Here is a 24,539-nt window from a genome sequence, read left to right as displayed (position 1 = left end):
ATATGCCTAAAAATATCATGGCAGAAAAACAAAACGACTATGCATAGCATACCGTGTGTATACTGTAGGCTTGGCGGAATCATGAGACATGGGAAAAGTCTGTATTTTAAAATATAATCAAATGTATAATTTAGAGCCATGTCTTTGTCAAATAGTTCAAAGTATTTATGGTTTGAAGTCTTCTTTCCTAAGAGATGTACTGTATATTGTGATGAGGCACTGGGGATAGCAGGGACTTTAGAGCTTCAGAAAAGATTAAAGCACTATGGTGAACATTCATGTATTATTGAAAGCTATTAAATAGATACGCAGTCTTTTTCATTTTCATAATTTATAAAGTACATAACATGCGTGTAATTACTTAGTATATAGGAAAGGTTATAGCTGGTGCTTCTGTTAAACTACGTATATGCAAACAGGGATTTACCCATCATGCATCTCGTCAGAAGAGGAAGCAGGAAGTAAAGACTGTTTACATTATTGTCTGCATCTTTCCTTCTTTCCATTTGCATTCTTTGATATAAAGTTTATGCTTTATTCCTACACTGTTGCTTGATTGTGATGTTGTCTTTAAAGACATACTTGACTCTAAGACAAGCAGTACAGCTTACCAGTATTTACAATTGTTGAAACTTTCCCCATTTGGTTAACTTTCAGTACGAGTTACACCTAACATTTAGTCGATCAGGTATAATCAGACCTGTACGAGATATATGCCATAACACTTCAGCAATTTTAAATTGCTTGCCATAAGAGTATTGTAGTGACCTCCAGTACAATTTGCACTAATAAACCTGTAGTAAGTAGGCACAATGAGAAGGGGATGGATGTAAGGGATACGGTCCCATAGCCCAGGGTTAATTACAGTAGTTGGTACAAGGAAGTATGTATTTATGAAGAATAATGTAGTCTATTGTTTAAAATATGAAGACATGAAATATTTGGTGTCTAATAAAAACTGTTCCTGTGGCCTGATCTGGCTCTCTATGTCACACCGGGCAGTCTTAATCATACTCAGTGAGATTAGAATTAGTCGGACTGGCTCTATCTTCAAGTAAACTTATCATGGACCCAAAAAATTAAATATTAGAACATCTTTTGCGATTAGTGTCAAATCTGGCAAACAATTATTTTAAAATAAAATCGCAATTGGGCAGATCTGCTAGAGTCACACAGACTAGCTATTCCACATTGGACTTAATGTAAATCAGCAATTAAAGAGAAGTGAAAATCACATAGAATTGAAAAGAAGCTCGACTTCTGAGTCAAGCTTGTTACTAACATTACCATGAGACTTTAGGATAAATTAGTTTCAACAAATGCATCAAAATCAACTGTAAAGGTTGCTTTAAAGTAGATTTTTTTGGCATGAACTTTATTCACAAGAGTACAGATATCAATCATACCATCAGACTTTGATTGAGAAGAATTACTACGTCTGCAGTGGAAATGTGAAGGGGTATTGTTTAAAATATGGTACAGAATTTGAACTATGGAAAAAGCAATGGAGTCCTCAATGAGTTCACATAATTCAAACTTTAAAGCTTGGATTAATAGCTAAATCTTATATGGTTCCACCTCATTGAGAAGAAGAACCCTATTGTGTTTAGTGGAGGTCAAAGGTCATTTGAGGTCGACAGTCTAAGTCAAAGTTTAAAAACTTTGTGAACACGATAACTAATTACAATAAAGCTTTGATTACTACATACTCAGCAAGTGAATACACTTTATTGAGTGTGAGAATTGTGCTGTTTTCAGTGGAGGTCAAAATTCATTTCAGGTCAACAGAGGTCAAAGTCTACAAGCGTTGTAACTCAAAAAGGAAGACTTGGATTTAATTTGAACATACATAATATTTTGTAGTGTTCAACCGATTATGCATAACAGAAAATACCGATTACCGATTATTTTTTCCATAATCGTACCGATTCCGATTCCGATTATTTGAAAATGAGAAAATATCCCGTATGAAATCGGCAATAAAGTTTGACAGAAACAATAATTGTTGTGATTTTCCCCTGTTTCCTTTTGCTTCGTTGTTATACAAGGCTCTAAGGTATCATTTTGTATGTACCAAATTACCTCCAGAAAGTTTCTCGGAAAGAAAAAAAAAAGGGTTTTTTTTTTTAAATTTCCAAAATACAGAAATATGACATCCTACCTAGTCAGTACTGTACTAAGCGAATGGCCTAACCACCTCGACGTGAATGTCACCTGTTAATGGCTTGAAATGGGCTAAGAATAGTTACTCAAAATATCCATCTCAAAAAGTATCTCAGACAAACCATCCATCTTCAATATTTACCAAAGTGTAAATTTTAATGACATGTTGCCTTCATTCCGACATTGTTTTCTACTTATTTTCAGTATTATACTGTTTATGAACAAATAGAAATGTTACGAACTTCAAGTTAAACATACCTATTCGTTACCTATTTAACTCTATTCAGGTTCAATTAGAAAATGTAAGCTTAGGCCAATCAAACTGAAAAGCAAATTGTACCATCGTAACTTGTTTAAAATTACTCTAAAATGTAATACCAGATTGATGTAAAGAAATAATAACAACTAGAAACTATTCCAATATAAAATATAACATTCCCTCTATAAGACATTTATCACTTACAGTACCTTCCAAACAAATGCCGATTTCCAGCAAATTGAAAGTTTGCTACGCAATTTTTTTTTTTTTTTGCAAACCGATGGTTAGGCTACATTTCTCATTGACTTAGTGTGGTTGTTAGGCTAACATGTGGTCGGAGATTGCAGTTTCCGCGGATATTTTTATTTTTTATTTGCGACACAACTAGAGCGAATAAACAGATGGCAAGGTTAGATTTCCATGCAGTTGACTAAAGTGTGAAGTAAGGCTACCATGTGGTCGGAGATTTGTGAGGATTTTAGGTTAGTTTCGCTGGTACTGAAATTGCTTCGTGCAGGCCATAATTTTCCACGGTAACTTCCCGGGGATTGTGCGTGACCCTACCCCACTGCTTGCAAATTGATGCGGGATGTGAAAACTGTTTGCGCGATTCGCGCTGCAACTGCAATTCCTAGCTAAAGCAAACGCATGTCACAATTAATTTTACACAGACACCTGATATAACGAGGGCGATTTTCTTATATTTCTTTTTCGCACTAGTAATTGTGCTTTAGGAGGGCTTTTTAGCACATCGCTCCCGCTTATTTCCGACCCTGTCAAGCACATTCATTCGTTAATTCGCGAAATTGGTATTGCTGCTATGCCTACTGTGCCAAGAAATTTGAAGTCACTAAACACGAGGGAAGCAAAATCGGCGACCCTGGCAGCGTAAATTGATGAAAGTATACACTGTGAAACACCTATAGAGGGTGTCTTATTTTAATATTTCGTAGTAAAAGAACAAACCTAATGCATCAGTTGATATTTTCAACTTCCATATGTTTTTGAATATTGATATTTTCACCTTCCATTTGTTTTTGAATAATTGGTATGAAATAACTGGTATTCCACGTAATTTTTACCGATTCCGATTATGTAATATTCGTACCGATTCCGATTCCGATTAGGTTAATCAGTTGAACACTAAATATTTTGATCCACCTTATCAAATGACATACCCCTATCATTTTCTGTGGAGACGGAAGGTCAGTTGAGGTCAACAGAGGTCATAGTCTTAAACACTTGTGAGCACAATCACTCACGAAATGAAACTTGGATGCACTGAACTGTGGATCTATCCTATGGAGTGCAAGAACTATATTGTTTTTTTTGTTTGGTGGAGGTCAGAGTTCATCGAGGTCAGCTGTGTCATGACATCAAAGTTTGAAAACCGCGTAACAATATCGCTAAAGTGAACCTTAAATGAACTTCAAACTTGGACTCGTAATCAGTACCTCTCTGGTGGCCTCCTGGTTAGTAAGAGCACCAACAGGGACATCAATTCTAGTAAACCATAATTCTTTCAGCATGAGGTTTAAATTAGAATTTCCTTAAAAAGCAATATAATACATTCCTCCCCATGGGCCCTCAACATTGATTCACTGTAAAGTATTTACTTGAAACCATCTAAGTTGCAAGTATTGCACCGGTGAAGCAATTATTTGAAACAAGTTTTTCCATTTTTATTCCACAGTTGAAATATTTTGAACAAAAGTATTGAACCAATTGGAGAGGATGTCACCTTCCAGGATTCTTCTGATTATATTTCTTACTCAATCTGGTCTCGTTCAAGGTATAACTACTCACTACCTCAGGTTATTAATTATCAGCTGAATGCATCTCTTTGGAAAAATATGTTCCACTCTTGTGATGCATGAATTAACAAACAGAAACTTCATGGTCCATGAATTTAAAATTATTGAACATGATTACTTATGTTAGCTCATGTTTAATTTCCAGTACCTTAATGAATCCAGCCCTATAGGCATTAGTATTCAATGTATAATCATTTTGCCACAGATATGCTGAATATAGTAAAAAGTGATCATTTATACTGAAACCTTAACATGCATTTGACTTTGTTACTTAAGCCATTCCCTCAATGAGAAAATGTAATTAGTTAAAACAATGCATATCCATGCTGCTTCTCCAAAGTTATGAATATTAATTCAGACTGACTAAGACTCAAGGAAGGTTCCTGTTCCTATGCTTAAACAGTTATACTGTAGCCCACTCCAGTGAAATGTAGGTATTTAAGGATTTGATCAAATCGATTCAACCATCTTAAGAACTGTAGTTGACAGATATTTCAGGAAATGGAACAATTTATGCCCAAAGGTATTAGGCTGAATGTGCAATGATAGTTATGTTTTTATCTTCTGAAATATATAAGTACAGGTAATGTAAGCAATCCCCCCCCCCCTCCTGGAAAGAAAATATAGAAAGATAGTAGCTGTCAGGATATGTGCATACTAGTAGTAATGTGACGTTAAATTAGGGACACCTTCAACAGTACCATCATCCTTTTGTAGCAAGGAAAAGGAATTAGAAAGACCAGTTATATTGTATGTAGCAAGATAATTCACCCCTCACTGGTTTGATGAAATCAGCATTTATCTCATTCATTTATTTCAGGGAAACTCAAAGTTACTTTACGAAACAGCTTTGCCTTCAGAGCTGATGCTACGGAACATGAATACTTTACGTGTCACATCAGTGAAACAGACAATACAGGCTTGACTGCTACTTCAAGAAGAGTAGTCAATACTGGAAGTGGTGCTGATAATAATCCACCTCCAAATGGTCCTACTAGATCTAATGGTGTTTACAAGATATACCTGAGTACCTATATGTATGGAGCTTTTGGTGTGTTTGCTTGTGATATTTCTCGCAGTGGCAGGGAGCTGACATCCATCCAGACTATATTACTGAGGTCGGATGGTGAGTCAATGAATACCCATGCAAATTTATGATATATGCTATGATACAAAAGAATGTTACTAGTGAAATCATGGCATACCAGCAAGGGACTGCACTATGTTAAAATGGTTCAACAGAATTGTAATCTGATCCTCGATTGATGCATTTTGCATGTTAGTTACCAATTTTATCTCATTCCCATGTAATGTACAGTATTCTATGTACGTTATGCGGATGTGATACTGTACAGTATGTCAGCTGTTGCTGCCGGTCAGTGCTCTATCGGTTTACCATAGCAATATATGACATGGAAGTGCATGATTTTTTGGTTTGGTTGACGTGGGAGCGTGAGCAATTATAACAAGTTAACATGTTGCAAACGCCTCCCGAGTCATAATGCCGGTAGACAGCAAAGTTTGATGTGTACTGTAGCTGTCTGAGCATGCAATGTAGAGCCTTTGTGATTTATGGAATACTAGTCTAGTACAGTAGAACAGACTGCTTGTACTTTTGGTATGCAAATTAAGTGTTCAGTGGCATGCGTAGCTGGTAATCAGTTGTTTCTTTATCATGCAAGACATAAAATCTATGAGCCATTATGTATGATTAGAGTTCATAACTTTTGACATTCATGATGCAAGTATTGTTTCAAATGCTTTGCCCCAGTGGCAGAGATTTCTTGTCAGAAGTGGGGGGGTTGCAGGCCATTGATGAAATAAAAAGTCATAACTGCTGGCTCACTATCTAAGTGGAGCGCCACCATAAGTTGGCGCGAAGTGCACAAGAATTTTTTGGCAAATATTGCCTCCCAGATTGCAGTAAATTACACTGCCCAGGCCTTGAAAAGCTGCTTTTAACCAGGGGCGTATGCAGGATTTTCTAACCCGGGGGCGGGTATTACTATCTAAGCGGAGCGCCACCATTGGTTGGCGCGCAGCGTACAAGCAAATTTCTGGTTTTGGTACCCCCAGATCACCGGAAATGGCACTTCTCGGGCTTGAAACTGACCAACCATATGTACACTTTGCCTGAGAACCAAGTTTTTTCCAAATACTTTTTTTCTCATCTATAACCTTTTCGAAGATTGTCACCAGTCACACATCATGTTCGACTTCATCACATATCCTGTGGATCATTGCTTTTGTAGATGATTCTTCATCGCGGCCCACAATATCCGTCAGCCCCACTGTTCAGAATTTGAAAATTCACAATTCTCGTGAATAAATTCACTTCAAAACATACCCTTAATGTTGCACAAAATATCATCTATGGACAACCGATATAGAAAAACCTCCTTCAAACCTTAACAGACGGGTCAAAATTGCACGAGTATGATAAAGTATGATGAAGAATGTTGGTTAGGGAATTTTCGAAAATTCAGACAGCTACTAAAAAATTTTGTTGAAGGAAATAAAAATATACCAGATATTTCCGAAACCGAACACTACACACATCGACAGTTTTGAGCATGGGCGCAGATCAGTGTTGGATAATGGTGGGGACGCGTGTCTGTTCTATGACACTATCTAAGCGGAGCGCGACCATGGGTTCGCACGTAGCGTACGATTTTTTTGGGCAAATATACCTCCCAGATTGCCGGTGTAACAGGAAATTTTCCCCCCCTGAAAATTTTTTCCTAGGATAAATTCCCCCCACCCTGAAAATTTACCCCCCCCCCACCATAAGCATGATCAATTTTCCTGCCAGCACCTGCAAGTCTTTAGCTTGCAATGAATTTCATAATATTCCTACATTCCAATAGGCGATATCTCAAATTCAGTGTATGATGAGATGGTCGATCGCTTGTTCATGGCAATTAAACGCTAGGAATATATCCTTCACGTATTTGCAACCTTTTTTTAGTGTCCAGCGGACAGTTAGTTGCAAGGATTGGTGCAATTTAGCCAGTTGAGAAAATCAGTAGCCAACTCCCAATATCCAATTTCATATCGAGGAAGTCCAGGTAACTTTGTCTAATGATGCATGAAGAGTAATTCAATGGTGTTCAATCAGTTTCTTCTTGATTCTTCAAATCAATCAGGACTATCTGTGTAACAGTATGCATAATTGGCTTCAGTGCAGCAATCCCTTTGATGTTCACCCTCATAAGTCATGAATTAAGATAATCCCATTGAGCTTCACCACAGCTCATAATCAAAAATCAATAAGTCAACCCCTTCCCAATAAACATTGAATCCTCCTGTGGAACCATCAAACCAACAAAATGTAATAGTTTCAATTTACTGAAGCGAACCGCGGATGGCGGGGGAAATTACCGGATTTAGGGTCCTACGCTTCGAACTCATAAGTTATCAATGAGGAGGCAAGAGTTTTCTTGCGTTGAAACAACGGCTGACTTTTATTGCAAACTCTACAATAATATGAAAATATAAAATGAAGAATAAGTCATGACACATGACAATATAAAATGGCTTTGTATGATAAATGGCTCAAGGGTCTCTTTACTCTCTTATTAAAACCTATCCTTACTCGGGGGAAAACCTATACTCAATCTGTGAAAACTGTAGATACAAATAAAGACTCAATTATATTACCCTGCAATACTACATTGCACTTGTACAATACAGTATAAAAATGTAATAAGCGTATCAAGAATAATGTAAAATGAACATTATGAAATAAACTGCATAAACAATATAATCGTTTGCCAACAGGCGAGGAATTTTGACACCTTCGTAATGGTCAGGGCAACACATGCCGCTGCAACTCATTATAGGCCATTTCCACCTAAACTGTTCCTAGACAGCAGGAATTTCTACCTCCTGAACCCACAAACTCTCAAGAGACTTGGCACTCCATAGCTATCCATAAAGGCTAAGATTAGAAGGACAAGCTCTTGAGACAACTCTGTAGTGACCAACAGTAACAATATGTTCAAGATACAAAATACAAATACGTACACTCTTTACACTGCGAGCAGTACAATACTGAAATACAGGTACAATAAAATAATCTCTCAATACAACTCAACTGTCAATACAGTACAATACACTTTCTTGATATAAACTCAACGTAACCGTTACTGTCACTCTACAGTATAAAGGTACACAATACAACTAATACTAGCACCCATGTGCTTCACAATACACAACCTAACATACGTACTTTGTACAGTGAAGTACAACCTAGCCAGAGGGGCAACAATTACAACTTCGATTCGATTTATCAACAATAAGGTTACGTACGGCAGTATAAAACAATAATAATATGTATGACTTAATCCCTTACTATACTGGAGTCAGCTCGCTCGCGGATAACAAGAATTCTCCACGCTCGCGGACATCAAGAAACTCCATCTCTCGCCAGCTCGCTATATACTATAGTAGGTCCGCCATCTTGGTAACCAGCGACTTCGAGCCAGAAGTCAAACCATCCAAAAACCTGAGGCATCCTGCCTCTGAGAAGGGTGACATCTCCTTCCTGACTCCAGGTAGTAAAAGATACAGGTAAATCTGGGCTATTGACGACCCAAGATTAAGTAAAATATGACCAATTATGGACGGGATCACGAGGCGATGCCCCGGAGATCTGCAGGGACGATGTTCGCCATACAACACCGTGTACAGAACTGAAGAAACACGTGTATACAACTAACGCTACAAACTGGCTATTACGAACTATTACGTAATACATGCAAATACTGAACGGGTGTACACTACAAAATTTCACTTCGCTACATTACAATGATTATACTTGACTACATCAGTAACATCAGAGCTAGTCCCATTCCATTCATGGGATAACCCTAACCCAAGACATTTCCTCTGAATATCCTTATTACAGGAATGATATATTCCAAGTTCATGCCCAAAAAATGTTAAAATCTCCTTATTATAGTTCCATGATGAGATATCCTTGATAGATGTACAAAAATATAATTAACTAGAATTACATGAAGGTGGGGGGGAATTTTTCCAGGTTGGGGGGAATATTTCCTAAGAATAATGCCCCCCGGGGGGGAATATTTCCTAGGAAATCTCCACGCGGGGGGAAAATTTCCTAGGAAATATTCCCCCCGGGGGGAATATTTTCAGGGGGGAAAAAATCCTGTCACACCGGAAATAACACTTCCCAGACCTAATGATGCTCCTAAACCTCCTTAAGTTTTAGATCTCATGGCTTAGAAATTTAGTTTGGAGAAATACATGGGCGTCTGCAGAAAGAAAATCAGGGGACAAATAATCCAAGTAGACTTTTGTATGTACGATGGGTCTGGGGTCCCCTCCCAGAAAACAAATATAGACTGCCGCAAATGCGATTTCCGTCCTATATTTAACAACTGTGGATAAAATACAATAAAATGAGAACTGCTGCATGTCATTTGCACAATGCTGGATCAAACTGCGCCAAAGTTCAATACAGGGGAACTTGAAATGCAGCTATTGGTCAAGACAAATTGGTGGGGACACGGTACAGTATATCATGTCCCCACTACTGAAAAAGTTGGCGGGGACGCGTCCCGCTGTCCTCACCAGGATCTGCGCCCATGGTTTGGAGGCTGTTTATCGTGGAACGCCATTTTCATGCTCACTGATATGATGTGATATCTGCTGTTTGCTTTACAAATTCAAATAATTTTGTCACTGTTCCTCTTTCTCTTCCCATTTTCTTGCCGTATTTTCTACTCCATCCTTTTCTCCTTTTCTCTCTTTCTTCTTTTTCTTTTCCTTCCTTCACCTTGTTGAAGTTGGCAAGTGTATACAATTCCAAAGATGTTCAACAACAACAAAACGTTATTTTGTGTATGTCTGTTGTGGGGTGAAGTTAGCGCTATGAGCCTCAAGTACCAATGCGCAAGGTGGGGGAAAGGGGCTAGAAATAATGTGTGGGTCAATTCTAACTTGGTTTTCGGTCGTTAATTGTTGATGTAGCCTACCAGGTAAAAGGTTGAAATGACTTTAACAATTTCAAATTTAATAATTTGATTTATTATGCCATTTGGAGCACATAACATAGGCTATAACAGAACATTACTGGCAAAAACTAGGGGGGGTTGATTGTGTGGGCCAACCCCCCCTCTTCAAAAAGTGGGGGGTTAAAACCCCCCAACCCCCCTGTTTCTGCGCCACTGCTTTGCCCTATATGTCATATCTGATCCCACTTAACAAACACAAGTGATCCATGTAAGTTTATGGAAACTATATATTGAGCGGTGGTGTTATTCTTCTATGACGTTGCTGAAGGTATTATAAAACCATATGAAAGTGACAAAAGGGTCAAGGTCAACTGTTAAATAACAAAAAGGGGCATTTTGGCAATATATATCAAAGTGATAACATCCTGGAAGCCTAAAAACCATGTTCAACTTGCAAATATTCTAGTTAGCCCATGGTCAAAGTTAAATGAAATTTAAATTTAAATTTGCAAGCTTGTCTTAAATTTAATTTGTTGTTTCTGTGGCAGAAGTTGAAAGCTTAACAAAAGTGCTGGGAATATAAATGGAATTAAATCTTTTAAATTTTCTATTCAAAGGGCAAGCTAATATGTTTGTTGTGTTGGTTGCAGTATTTTTACTTGAACCTTGAAAAACTGCACAAAGTTCTAAACCAATTGGTTGTGATCATGCTGATTGTGAAAGTACTGGCCTCTTGAAAAGACAATAATTGGTCAAAGTAATCCAAGCAAACCATGACTGTAAACCTCTTTGGTGTTTCCATCAGTGTGCAAATGCACATACTGGTACTGTGAACAGCACATGTCATGTACTACCTAAAATACAAACACCTAAATATGTGGAACGTTCAGAGCACAATTTGATCTCTTTGTTCATTTACTTTTTCCTGCAACATTCTGGCTACAAGAGATACAATTCTTGTCCAAAGTCACCCATTTCTTCTTTCCAAAACAATCTGTGTGCATGTAGGTAAATTCTCTGAAATTAACCTTGGTGTTTGATCAGTGTGACTCTGTGACTCGCATAGGCGTAGGAGGCGGGGGGGCTGGGGGGGCTGCAGCCCCCCCAACCAATTATTTTTGTGAAAATTCGGGCAATATGCTGAGAATTTTTCGGGCACCTACTGGAAGAAGAATAATTTGCAGTGTGTTTTTTTTTTCTTTTTTGGTGAAAATTCGGCAATATGCAAAGAATTTTTCGGGCATCTACTGAAAGAATAATAATTTGCAATGTGTTTTTCTATTATTTTTGTGAAAATTCGGGCAATATGCTGAGAATTTTTCGGGCACCTACTGGAAGAAGAATAATTTGCAGTGTGTTTTTTTTTTCTTTTTTGGTGAAAATTCGGCAATATGCAAAGAATTTTTCGGGCATCTACTGAAAGAATAATAATTTGCAATGTGTTTTTCAATTTTTTTGTGAAAATTTGGGCAATATACTGAGAATTTTTCGGGCACCTACCAGTGGCGGAGCGTCCTACAGTCAGAGGGGGCCGATGAACCCCCCCCCCCCTGACGGACTCAAATGGACTGCTGGCGCCCTTTTCAGCTTTTTACCACTTTCTACTTATTCGCGATTATTGACTTTTTTTATTGCGCTCTCAAATACCTATAACATTTGTCACATTTTGTTTGGTGCAATTTTCTGACAAATGGCGATGACACCTATTTATTCTTCGTTTATCTGCAAATTAGCTAGGCCTGGGAAGGGTCATTTCCGGCGATCTAGGGAGTATCTTTACTCAAAATTTTTTTTGTACGCTCCGCGCCAACCGGTGGTGGCGCTCTGCTTAGATAGTGTCGAAAGCGCCCCTACAGAGCATTCTCCCCCCCCCCCCCGACCAATACCCCTAGCTACGCCACTGGCACCTACTGAAAGAAGAAGAATTTACAATGTGTTTTTTAATAGTTAAACTTATATTATTATCATTATTGTTGTAACGACTTCCCCAATAATTATTACCAATATGGAAGGGTAATAACAGGAAAGGTTTAATGTTAGCGGCATGTGATGTAATAAGTGATGAATGCCTATATGATATGCACATTGACATGTGGAACGCGCGCGGAGCGCGTGAAAAATTTTGGTTATATTTTTCGGGCAAGTCGTTACAGCCCCCCCAAATCAAATGAGGCTCCTACGCCTATGTATGTCTGTGAGTCTACCAGTTACTGAGATCCACTGATAATTAGCCAATAAATAGCTTGAATTTCAAGGGCGGTATTGATAGAATTTACAGGATGATGAAATATTTGCTGTCGAAACTATTAGAATTGAAATATTTCACTTTTCTCTCAGCTAATATTACCAATATTTTCTAATACTTCCTTCAGAAAAGGAATATTTCAAAGACTAGGTCTTGATGTAAAAACAGTCTATGTACAGTAGCCAAAAGTAGTACTGTAAGTGGGTGGAGTAGGTGGAATGGTTGTTTATGTGCTTTCTATGACAATTTCATGTACACTTGATAAAGCTATTTCATAAAAATATGTTGGTGACATGCATGATTCCCTTTTCCAACAGCATATATACTTCCAGATGACAGGTTACTAACAAGGACTGTTAATAATGGCGACCAAGGAATAGTTTTAAGCATGGATGAGGTGAATAGTTATCAAACTTCTGTGTTGTGGAGAAAAGACGGGGGTTTTTCTTATAACTATGGTTCTCTTACTCTGAATGTACCTCAAAGTAGAGGAAGAATTAGTTTATCAGATGCTGGAATTTATGAGTGTTATTATAATACTCTCCGTAACTATGGTCTACATGGAATTCAGCGGATCATTGTTAGAGGTAACAAACATTTTCTATCAATCAAAAATGTATCCTAATCGTTTCAGGAGTTTTTGTCAATAGTAGTATTTTAAAATGTCAACCTCGCTGTCCAAGAGACTTAATTATGTGAATATCATTTGCAACAGGTGGCTGTCATTAACTTGTCCAAGAACAGATGTTTAACAGTAAAGTTTTTCAAATGAAAAGTGAAATTCAATTGAGGGACTATCAGAATGATGCTTTACCTTTGCCTTAAGTACTATACTATGAATGTGTGAAGTTTGATATTTATCCTTGGATATAAACTCTACATTTTACATGTATCAGGAGGACAAGTAACAACTGTGACATAATGTGAATTGGACTTAAATCCAGGAAGCTTTTGATCTTGATTCATGCTTGGACAAATTCTCTACATATGTCTATATCTCTACATATCTCAAATTAATCACATGATATTAAGAGCTAGGTCACTAATTATTAGTTCAATGAAGCCATAATGATATTTGGAGGCAATAATTAATAGTATTCACTCTTCTTATCATTTTTTCTGTGTTGCTTACCCTACTATCTGCCAATACCTTTGTCAGTAGAGTCGAGTTGAATCAATCTCAAATGAACCCTTCGCATTTCTTGTCAAATATTTCAATTTCACTTCAAGACTCAATTCTAGAAGAGCAGAGTCTTACATTCACTGAGTAATGTTGAGTCTTCCAGTTGGCTTGAGTCAGTCATTTGAGACATTTTCAGAAGATTGCATTCTCATCCCTTTTTTATCATAGCTCAAAGCACTGATGGAATAGCATGTGTTATCTTGTATTATCCAAAACATTACTCAGCAATGCTACCCACCCTACACTATGTATTTATAAGACTAATGTGGTAATTTCCTTCTATTAGTACTGTACCTGTACTGAAGTCTGAATGCCCTCCGTAGTTTCCCTTACCTACATAGGCTTGTTATCCATGTTGTTTTAGTGTGGTGTTCTCTCCCTTTAGCTTGCCCTGCAGATCACTGGGGTCCTCCAGATTGCTTTGGCATCTGTGACAATTGTTACAATGGAGGTGTCTGTGATGACACAACTGGAGAGTGCATCTGCCCTGTTGGATTTAAAGGTCCAAACTGTCTCTCAGGTAAGAGCACTTTTGTGTCTTTTGAGAATTCTACAGCCAGTCAACAAATGCACTGTATAAATATCAAACCTTTAACAAAAACTTTAAATAGTTTTAGTCAAAAGAAATAAACGTAAAAACCTAATTTAAGGATCGTGTCTGCTTTGTTGGCTGTCAAAGGTAGAGATACAGTCTGGCAACAGTTTCCCAGTAGACCAGAAAGTTCATACCTGATCTGTTTATAACTTTTTTGGAGAGTCATGTGAGCATTAAGAGACAATACTACTCAACCCAAATATTATAAGTAAATTCATTAGGAAATATTCACTTTTGGTTCTTAGCAAAACTAATAAAAGTTAATTAATTTTGAAAAGAAATCTTACAAAACTTGTGTCATTTTTGACAAAGATTGTGATGTAAGTCAAAAATTAAAAAACCTGTGAGGGACAGAATATGCAAAAAATGATTATTTACTTTGTTCCCCACTTACCTGTCTCCCCACAACCTAAGCACCGCATTCTACCGTGTCTAGTATGCCCTGGTAATCTTTTAACACTGTACACCCTCACTGACCTCAGTGACCTCCTTCACTTTCTACCACCCAAAGTGTCTCATAGTGTTTTTCGGATTGGGAAAAATTTCCGTCGAAATTCGCCCGGATACCTTGGATTATTACCCTAGAAGTTTCCTTACAGGAGTTCTAGACTTCTAACATCTTTTCCAGCCTGATAAGTATCCTTTTCTTGTAGGGAAGGGTGTTTTGGGGGCAGTTTTTAGTGTATTAGACAGGTGGATCAAGTTCTTGTGTTTTATTTACATTCACAATTATTAATTATATGTACACTATAAATTCAGTGCCAAAAATATTGTCAAAAGATTTGGGAAAAATCGTAAATCAGGTGTCAATGTAAGACATGAAAGTTAAGTTTTCAGATGGAGAAATTGCTTTGATATACAGAATGTGAAATTCTTTGAATTATTAAAGAGGCCATGACACAAAAAATCCAACTAATCGATAGTAGCTTCCTCTGAATCTATGAGAAAATCTATGTTCAAAACTATCCTCATCACCTTGAAAACCTCAAGCACTAATTAGTAATTAACGTTTTAATTTTCGCATCCGAAAATCGATATCTGAGAATGCGAATTCACAACAAGACAATGATGACGTCATGTTAGGAACACAAGTGCCAAGCCCAGGCATGTACCGGATACGCGACGATCATACCGTTCCATATACGCGCACATTTACACTGAGAGAACAACCACTGTATTACGTTATGTCGTTAGAAATTTCAAGTTTGTTTTACAACTGTTGTAAACTATCAGAGAGAAATGCTGATCCATTGTGTTGTTGGGGGCTTCATAAATATCATAACCCATGCAATTAGCCTTCATCCATGGCTGAAGGATGAAAAAAACACGGCGATATATGACCAAGTTAGTGCACAACACCAGCGCCGATTTCACTGGACCTAGCCAGTATACAGCTCCGCATGAAGCGAAGCATACTTCGATCCCTCCTTTTTTATGAAATAAAACAAATGGACTTTAACAGAGCGACATAAAATAGTCTTTCTTCTAAAACTACTCTGAAGACCAGATCAGGGAACAGGAAACCTCCAATGGGGCAAGTGGTGATCCATTGGAGGTAGCACGGCCGAGCACTAGCAGTATATACTAGCGCTACAACACTGAAGTCGCAATAGACGAAGAGATTTTACCGTATCATCTAAATAAACACCCCTTCATTGCTCTATTGTATACTAATAAGCTATGAGGTTAGCTTCAGAAGTGATGGGTTACATCTTCTTGTGAACAAATCTCAGTGCCCCAATTTATTTCTGGAATATGCTGGATCAGTTAGTTATAGCAATAATTTCTCATTCCTATTCCAGGAAAACCATTTTTAATGTTGGGGAGGGAGTGGGGGTAATGAGGATGGGTCAAAATAGGTAGGTAAAAAGATTTTATTCCAAAGGGTGTTTAAATCTCAAAGCAATTTATTTTAAAGTCACAGAGCCAAAAATTCACACAACGTACGTAGTTCAAGTCTGCAATCATTGAACAAAGTTTATTCAATATCAGTTCTAGACACTCATTCTGGACAATCTGAACAAGCCTGTGACTAAACTAGCATTAACAACAATCATTGTATTATATGACATAAAAGTAAAACTGTACTTTCCATAAACAGTATCATTCTTAAATTACACTAATGTAATTTGTGACATCAAAGGAGGTTTAAAGAAAAACAACTTTCATGAAATTTTTTGCTTTAAGCCTACAAAGCAGTTGCATGTCCATCGCTATCAATCGCTTTTGTGACAAATTAATTAGAATAATCCAGAAGCAAATACAATAAAGGGTAATTTAAACCAAGAAACACTGCACGACGCAACACACATGCAAAAATGTTACCCACGCACAACGACACGTACAAAACTCACAGGCGACATGAAACACAGCATCACGCATTTAAACAATCGAAGACCATTAACAGGGTGTACTGCTGAGTTTCTGAAGAAGGATTGTAAAACAAACCAACTGCTGCTGAAGAAACAAAGTCTAAACATTCTAGAGTTCTGCTGCCTCCATTGGTCCTTATTATGACTTTCCTGTCAAATATCATTGGTGATATGGATATTTTGGCTTCCAGATTTAAGGTAGAAAGCAAACGTCTGGGAGGTAAATGCCCCTAAAAAGGTCAATGCCCGTTCCCTTATGCACATATTATATGACATCAAGGTGAAGCCAATACTTGTGTCCAAATGCTACAAATGCCTTTTCTTTCATTGTTGATGATGGGTCTGGAAAATAACCTTTTCATCCTGAATTAAAAGTCTTGAATTTCAATAAATCAACACTGAGGGAACCCTGACGGATTGATAATACAACAAAACCTAGAATAGAAAAGGTGTTTCTGGAGGAATTTCTCAACCAAGGCTTCCTATACAATGAGTTTTCTCCTGGCAACTTGAATCCAGTGTAATGACCATTGGCTGGAAACTCACTTCTGATCCTTTGGACTGCACATGATGGTAGCACAACCCTGACGTGTCTTGCTAGGAACCCCCAGTACCATTGAACCTGTTGACCGTAGGCTATATATCTGTAGTGCCTGGGGAAAAAATTTATGAAAGTTCAAAATGTATTGTTGGCCCATGATGTCCACAATAACAAGCAGGCATACAATGTACAGTTATGGTTACATTTGTTGTGATTTTACACCTTCCATGTGTCATGAATCGTTCTTTTGTTTCAGAAAATTGATTTGCAAAACTCCAGGCCAAAGTACTAGCCTAGTAATAATGAATATGAAATAACACATATGCCTACCTAGCATGGCTGCATAATGCAACTTACTGCACATCCCCGAGCCAAACTTTCAGTATGCACCAACCCTACTATTAATATTAAGTTTATGTACATGTATGAATACATAGCAACACTCTGTACATATGGGTTGTAAGTTACCGTAACACAACGCACAATACGGTTTATGGAGTTCCGCAAATTCTAACAACACATGCACAAAATGGACTGGATTTTGTTTTTAAATGCCTCGTTAATAAATTCTTACCACGTTGTATGTTCCTTGCAATCGTTTCGAACAGGTTTCTCCTTCGATATTTTGTGGAGCTTCAATTTCGGCTCGTTTAACAGTCTCAAACTGATACGGTTCTAAAACCTCAGGTTCACGCTCAACGTTCTGTTCAATATTAGCATGATCATCGCCTTCACTGTCTGCTTCGAATATGAGAAAGGGCACTCTAATTTTAGCCACTAAGAACCACTATAACTTTGAACTTCGGTTGCCACAATTGCTTCTGGATCCGCCATTTCACAGGAAATTTTGATTTGATATGGCACTTGTGATCGGTGTTTTGTTCAGGAACTGCTAGTGGTATGTGTACTTGTCTAACGTGTAAGTGAATGGTATGTTCGGAGGATCGTAAACAGCGACAACAAACGTGTTCATAACATGACGTCATGCGAATCGGAAAATTTTCGAGTAAACAAAGTTTCAAACTCCAAAGAGGGTAAATTCATTCTCAATTTTCGACTTGAAAAATCAAGTTTAAACTGGCTGATTGGTTGATACATGTTCTAGAGAACATTCTTTGATGCATCCCAAAATTATAGGACTTTGAAATTTTTGTGTCATGGCCACTTTAACAAACTAGTGCCTTAACATATACAACTTACTTTAAAAATTATTAAGGAGGTATTGAGCATTTTGAAATATTCCAAGGGACTGAAGTTTTGTACGAGGCAAGGAATTTCTGCGCCAAAGATAACATTTAGAACAGCCATTTTCATGAGTAATTTCACCAAGGAATTACAAGGTGACTACCTGAGACTTTGCTGAAACCAAATTGTTTCATTTACACAAAAAAGGGTAGTCACGTGGCATGGTCACATGGCATGGCGGTGCTACCTCCAATGGTGGTCCAAATGTAACAGCCTCTGAAAACTGCTGCACAATTATGACTTGATCTTTTTTCTGTCTTGGAAATTAATAAATTTTTAACTATAATAAGTCACAAAGCTAAAAATGATCTTGTTGGGTTTTACTTTGCCAAACGTTATTCATAATATGATATCAAAACAGCAACAACTATCTTAGCAAAATGCATCTAAACATCAAATTGGTACTTTTTCGAGAAGCCTTACAGGGTTGTCAAGTTTGCTGAGGAGGCATACATAAATACCAATTGCTAAGAAGGTTATCACTTTTGTGTGCACCTCAGAGCCTGGAATATTGTTGGGAAGTCCATACAGCAGGCATAGTGCAATGTCTGTATAACATTAAGGAGTACCAATATCGCCACTGATGCCCTCTGCCGGACAGGTATCATAAAGGCTCCAGTACAACAATTTTCTGCAAGAGGAATGTAGCAGATATCACGTCAAGATCAAAATGAGTGCTGTCAGTGTCAAGCCACTGACAGAGGATTTTTTGAACTGTCGTTTCTGGAGTTTGACCACATTGCATCATTTCTTAGCTTCACATCCACATGAAGAGATTCCCAACTGACCACTACTTGTACTCACCAAGAAAACATTCTGTGAAATGACCAAAAGCCTTATTTAGAAAAAAGAATTGTTGACTTCCTCTTCAAGGACTATTAAGAAACTTACAATTACAGATGATGATGATTTAGTCATGATGGTATGTATCATTATAGTATGCATCAGGGATACTGTGCATTACAACTTTGTTATATATTTCAGTTTAAGTCATAGTTAAAAAGCAATGTCAGAGTATTGTCATGCTATGTTAAGCTTCAAGTATGGAAGTAGTAATGAGAGTACCTAAAAGTTTCTTAACCTTATTCTGTTTTCTGTGTATCATATAGTCTACATATTTCATTCCCAGCCTGTGATCCATTGGGTAGATTTGGATTCAACTGTGAGTTTCGATGTTTTGAACGTGCAGACTTTGATTCCGCTTGCAGATATGCCATGTTTTGTTTACCAGATCCATTTGGCTGTAGGTGTGCCTCTGGATTCAAAGGCCTTGACTGCAGTGCAGGTAGGTTTCTTAATTCATCAAGCAATGAAAGGACGGCTGGTAATCTTACATCGTACGTAATAAACGAAAAAAGTGTTCCCATGGTAACAGATCACCCAGCTGTGCAGGGAAGACATAAAGTTACATGATTGTTTGCGTCCAGTTATCTGATGATCAGCGCGCAACAACATGCTTCTAGGTTATCACATACTATATTCCATATAATATAAATAAACAGGTACATATATATAGTTATGAGTTGTGCATATGTTTTAAGCTACATAAAGCAGTTTACAAATAAAATTTACAAATTTTTATATATTACTCATGATGTTAACCATGGTTCATAACAGATGCTTGCTACTGGCCTGTACTGTAAAGTGAGTCTTTGGCAAATTGCTTTACTAACTTTACAACATAACTCAAGCCCTGTAAGATTTAACTAATAGCTCGGTATTGATATCAACTGTGTTTTACGCAGGCCTATTATTAAGACTGTATGAAGTAAATGTTAACTTACAATGCATGTTCTTCAAGCGTAATATATGTATGTTTTCTAGAAATTATCTCCTTAATTGCTCTACTGAGATTATCAGCTGATTTCATTTATATATATATTGTAATTTTTTTTATATGTTTCAGATTGTCCTCAGGGTAGATATGGTGCTAACTGTTTACAAACTTGTCATTGTAATAGGGGTGGTTGCAGTAGATTCACAGGTGTATGCACCAATAATAATGGCAGATGTCAGACAAGATATTCTGGAGCAAACTGTCAAAGTAGGTTTCATTCACAGTTGAAGTCTTATCAAACAACCCATATAAAGAAAGGGAAATCTTTGCAAATCACAAAAGAATATGATAATTTCCCAAGTTACCCAGTAATGTTTGTTTTTATTTCTTAAAACCATTCTTCTCAAATATGTTCAAGTTTCACATTTCTTTCTTTCTATACAAATATTTTGTTATTTAATAGAGTGATAATTTTTTTAATACCTTTAAATTGTTCATTAATTAGCATCAGAAAAGATGGAGAAAGTGTGAGATATTCAATTGAACAAGATCATATTCAGTATTACAAAAACAAATATAAATATAAACAGTATATATACAGTATATATATATATATATATATATATATATATATATAAATATAAATATATATATATATATATATATATATATTTATATATACAGTATATATATATATAGATATATATATATATATGTATATATATATATATATATATATATATATACTGTATATATATATATATATATATACATACTGTATATATACTGTTTATATTTATATTTGTTTAGTGAAAACATAGGGCCATGTTTGCTCCAAAGAATGTGAATTACAAACCATGTAATAAAACAGGGACATGGTCAGTTGACTTGAGGAGTACCAAATATAATTATTTTTATTTTAAAATTTGTGTTCCCCTGAGACCTTCCTCAGCAAAACCATAAGAGTAAATGGTTACCAATTATATACCAGAAATAAATATTGTCAGTAAATTATGCAACAATCACACCTTCCATTGTAAAGATTATTGACAATTTTCTTTCTGCAATTTTGTGTGAATAAATGTTAACCCAGACTTACAAATGGTTAGTATAATATCATTGAAATAGCGAACTTAACGCCCTGCACCGGACTTCGATATATATCTAAACATCTTATAAAGAAAATCCATGTTTAATCCAAAATAAAATAAAGATAGGAAAATGTCAAAATTTACAAATTAGGAGTACTGTATTAGAAAATATATTGGAATTTTCGGTCCAACTGGGACTTGGTAGTGGAAAGTCAGTCTTTCCACTGCCAAGTATTGCTGAAGAAAAAATATATATATATTCCCAAATACATTACTCCTTTTCTTTTTGCAAGGAGTACACAAAGATTTGTTTTAATATGTATCTATATTAAACAATATAATTTGGTCTTTGTTTTTAATTGATGTGATATTATTTGAGAACTATCAGTTGTTAATGGGATCCAATCATCACATACCGGTCTTATATTACATGAGTTTACACATGTCAAGTTTGACACAGACGAGAAAAACAGAGATGTCAAAGTTTTTGATCCAATTCTGCATTCATTACTACCATTAACAAGACAATATCTGCCCTTACAGCCTAATTTGTTTGTTTTTTTTATGTTATAATTGTCTTTGACATAAGTGTCACATCATCTTATAATGTGAAAGTTCGTTGATAGATTTGTAAGTAATTGCACGAAAATGTCTGCCAGAAAATGATACCAAATTAAGTAAGAAGATTATCAAATATTCAATTAGACATACCCATTTAGGCAAACATCTCTCTCTGGTTTTCAGTTCCTCAACGATGTAAACAAGGTTACTATGGAAGTCAGTGTCTTTTGAAGTGTCATTGCAAGAATGATGCAGCTTGTAACAAAGATACAGGAAGGTGTAGCAATGACCAATGTGCCCAAGGATTCATCCTGCGAGATGAAAATGATAATTGTCAAGGTATTGGATCAATATTACCATATACATTATGTTGCTGTTTGCTTGTTCCCTTATGTTATATTCAATTTTCACTGGTACCGTTCATTGATCCAGTGGAGTTCATGTTTGCTCAAATTTCACTTGAGTGGGCTGAGGGGAGGAGTATATTTGTATATTTATTTTGCATGTCAAATTTTCAGTAATTTTGAATGTGTATTTGCCTGTCATTTTCAGCCTCCTGTATTTCCTCTTAAACTTAAAATGATGGAATTTTTCAGATTTGAACACATAAACAGTGATCATTTCCATGGTTCCACAATTCTCCAAAGCAACTAAAATTAGAATATCATGGAAGTTAAAATGTAAACAAAATGAGTAACAGAAAGCTGGAAATTGGTTACAACAGCTAGAGTTCAAGTGAAAGACCTATTTTACATTTATTGATGGTTGCAGATGTATGTAGTTTTCCACATGATTAACCTTGATTGTCAGATATGTGCAAACTCACTGTAAATATAATTTGCTCTCTGTTTTATACTCATACCCAGAATGTGTTACAGGGTTTTATGGTGAAAACTGTGAACAGGAATGTCACTGCAATGAAGCCTGTCATAATGTCAACGGTACTTGTAATGGCCAATGCAAGACGCCATGGGTTTCCTGGAACCCTAGATGTCAGACAGGTACAGTATGCCATTATTTATTATTAACTATATAGTAGTATTTAACACAAGTTTATTTGCCAAAAGCCTTAAACATAAAATAAAATTGCAAACAATTTTTGATTTCCTCAAAAATTATTATCAGATGTTGGGATCATAAATATTTGATACCAGAAAAGCTTGATATTGTGGACATTGCCCAAACACTAGAAATGAAACATGTATATCTCCTTCTGAACAAACAAACTGCACTTAAACTTTAACTATAGTGGCTTACTGTGAATACAGACTATACATTGACAAAGTGTCATGCTGCTTCTGCAAATGCATGATAGAGTAGTAGGGTGTTAGGGAAGGAGGATGTAGCACTAAATGATAGATCAAGAAGCATCCATAGATAGCATTGATGATAACAGTTAGCTGTGGTGTGATCGCATCCCTCCCTCTACCATATTCCTCTTTCCATCCTTGATTATGATAACTGAGGTCGAAGAGTGAGTCATGGAAATTGGTTTTCTTTCCTCATTTTTAGACAGTTCATGACGTCACAACATAACGCAGACAGAAGAAGATGTTATGAACATAATGGTGCTTTGGGGTTGTCTTTGATCTGAATGACCATAATTATAGTCTGAAGCATGGTTTTATTTATCTTTATGTTAGAAACATATTCACTAAATTTATAGAAAATGTGGTCACATCACTTTCTTAGAACAAATAGCAGCTTATATTTCTTGTTTTACTTCTGTTTTGCCATGCAGGGATTGCTGACATTCGAGTGTCTAAAGTAAATCCTGGAGCAACAGCTGAAATCAACTGCACAGTAGAATCTCCAAATTCCCTAGCAAATGTGGCAGCTATATTGTCTGTAACTGGAGCAAGTCAAGGTCGAAGTTTTATTGGAGTTCGAATAAAACTATCATCTCAATCAATAGTGCAATCATTCAAGGTTTCCAATGTTATGAGTGGTGTTTTTAGTTGCTATTTAGCCAATAGAAATAATTCTTTGGTGAATAGTGGGCGTCACTATAGACGGAAAGAAGCAGACCTCTATGGTAAGTTCATAACGTAAGCTTCTATGATCAGAATGATGAACTCTCTTTGTGTATACATATCAAATGGCTTATTTAAGCTGTCATCATTATGTCTAGTTTGGGCATATTTAATTATTATATCTGTCTTGCAATGAACTATGTCATTAAATGAACAAATCTAACAATCCACCAATAACATAGTCTGTGTATTACAGTCCTAATACAGGTACTATTCTTTGGTGTTATATAACTTGACTGAGCTACTTAACCCCGCTAATCCAGGAACCCCTAGACCATCCCACACAATAAAGAGTGGACAAGGTGTACCCTTACAATAATTAAATAAACTGTCACTAGTTGATAGATGATATTTAATATTGACATTTTGCAGATAGTGACATATGTAACATTTAAGTTTGATGAAAAGAAAGAGGATCCCTCATATTTAACAATCTCTTGACTTATATTTAATGTTCTTAACTTCTTTCCTAATCACTTCTATATGGGAATCTGAATGAATCAAAGCATCATTCTAGGAATGCCCTGATTGGCTTGAATTGTTTAGTGAATGGGTTTACATGTCATGAATATTAAAACAGTGCTTTGTCTCAATGGGTCACTATTATGCTGACATTTGTAAGGGGTCCATTGCTTAACCAGTTTAGAACCAGTTTGATGGCTTTCCAAAGTGACACGAA

The 24,539-nt window shown here is 36.5% G+C and overlaps 1 protein-coding gene across 5 annotated transcripts in view; it reads left to right on the top strand.

The window, feature by feature from the left end:
• Positions 1-24,539, top strand: part of LOC139982795 (uncharacterized) — a 156,660-nt gene that overhangs the window by 93,417 nt on the left and 38,704 nt on the right. Inside the window, exons 2-10 of one of the 5 annotated variants that reach the window (XM_071995906.1) lie at positions 4,116-4,214; positions 5,057-5,362; positions 12,780-13,049; positions 14,031-14,165; positions 19,528-19,683; positions 20,305-20,442; positions 22,011-22,166; positions 22,694-22,828; positions 23,569-23,862. The exons of the other annotated variants lie outside the window; for them this stretch is intronic. Of the exons in view, the coding sequence (XP_071852007.1) occupies positions 4,157-4,214; positions 5,057-5,362; positions 12,780-13,049; positions 14,031-14,165; positions 19,528-19,683; positions 20,305-20,442; positions 22,011-22,166; positions 22,694-22,828; positions 23,569-23,862 (1,648 nt within the window). The 5' untranslated portion in view covers positions 4,116-4,156. The remainder of the gene's footprint in view (positions 1-4,115; positions 4,215-5,056; positions 5,363-12,779; positions 13,050-14,030; positions 14,166-19,527; positions 19,684-20,304; positions 20,443-22,010; positions 22,167-22,693; positions 22,829-23,568; positions 23,863-24,539) is intronic. 5 annotated transcript variants of the gene reach the window in all.

Source organism: Apostichopus japonicus, chromosome 2, assembly GCF_037975245.1.
Source record: "Apostichopus japonicus isolate 1M-3 chromosome 2, ASM3797524v1, whole genome shotgun sequence".
In the NCBI taxonomy this organism is placed as follows: domain Eukaryota; kingdom Metazoa; phylum Echinodermata; class Holothuroidea; order Aspidochirotida; family Stichopodidae; genus Apostichopus; species Apostichopus japonicus.
Note: the sequence above shows the minus strand (reverse complement) of the source record. Positions and strands in the feature narration are given on the sequence as shown.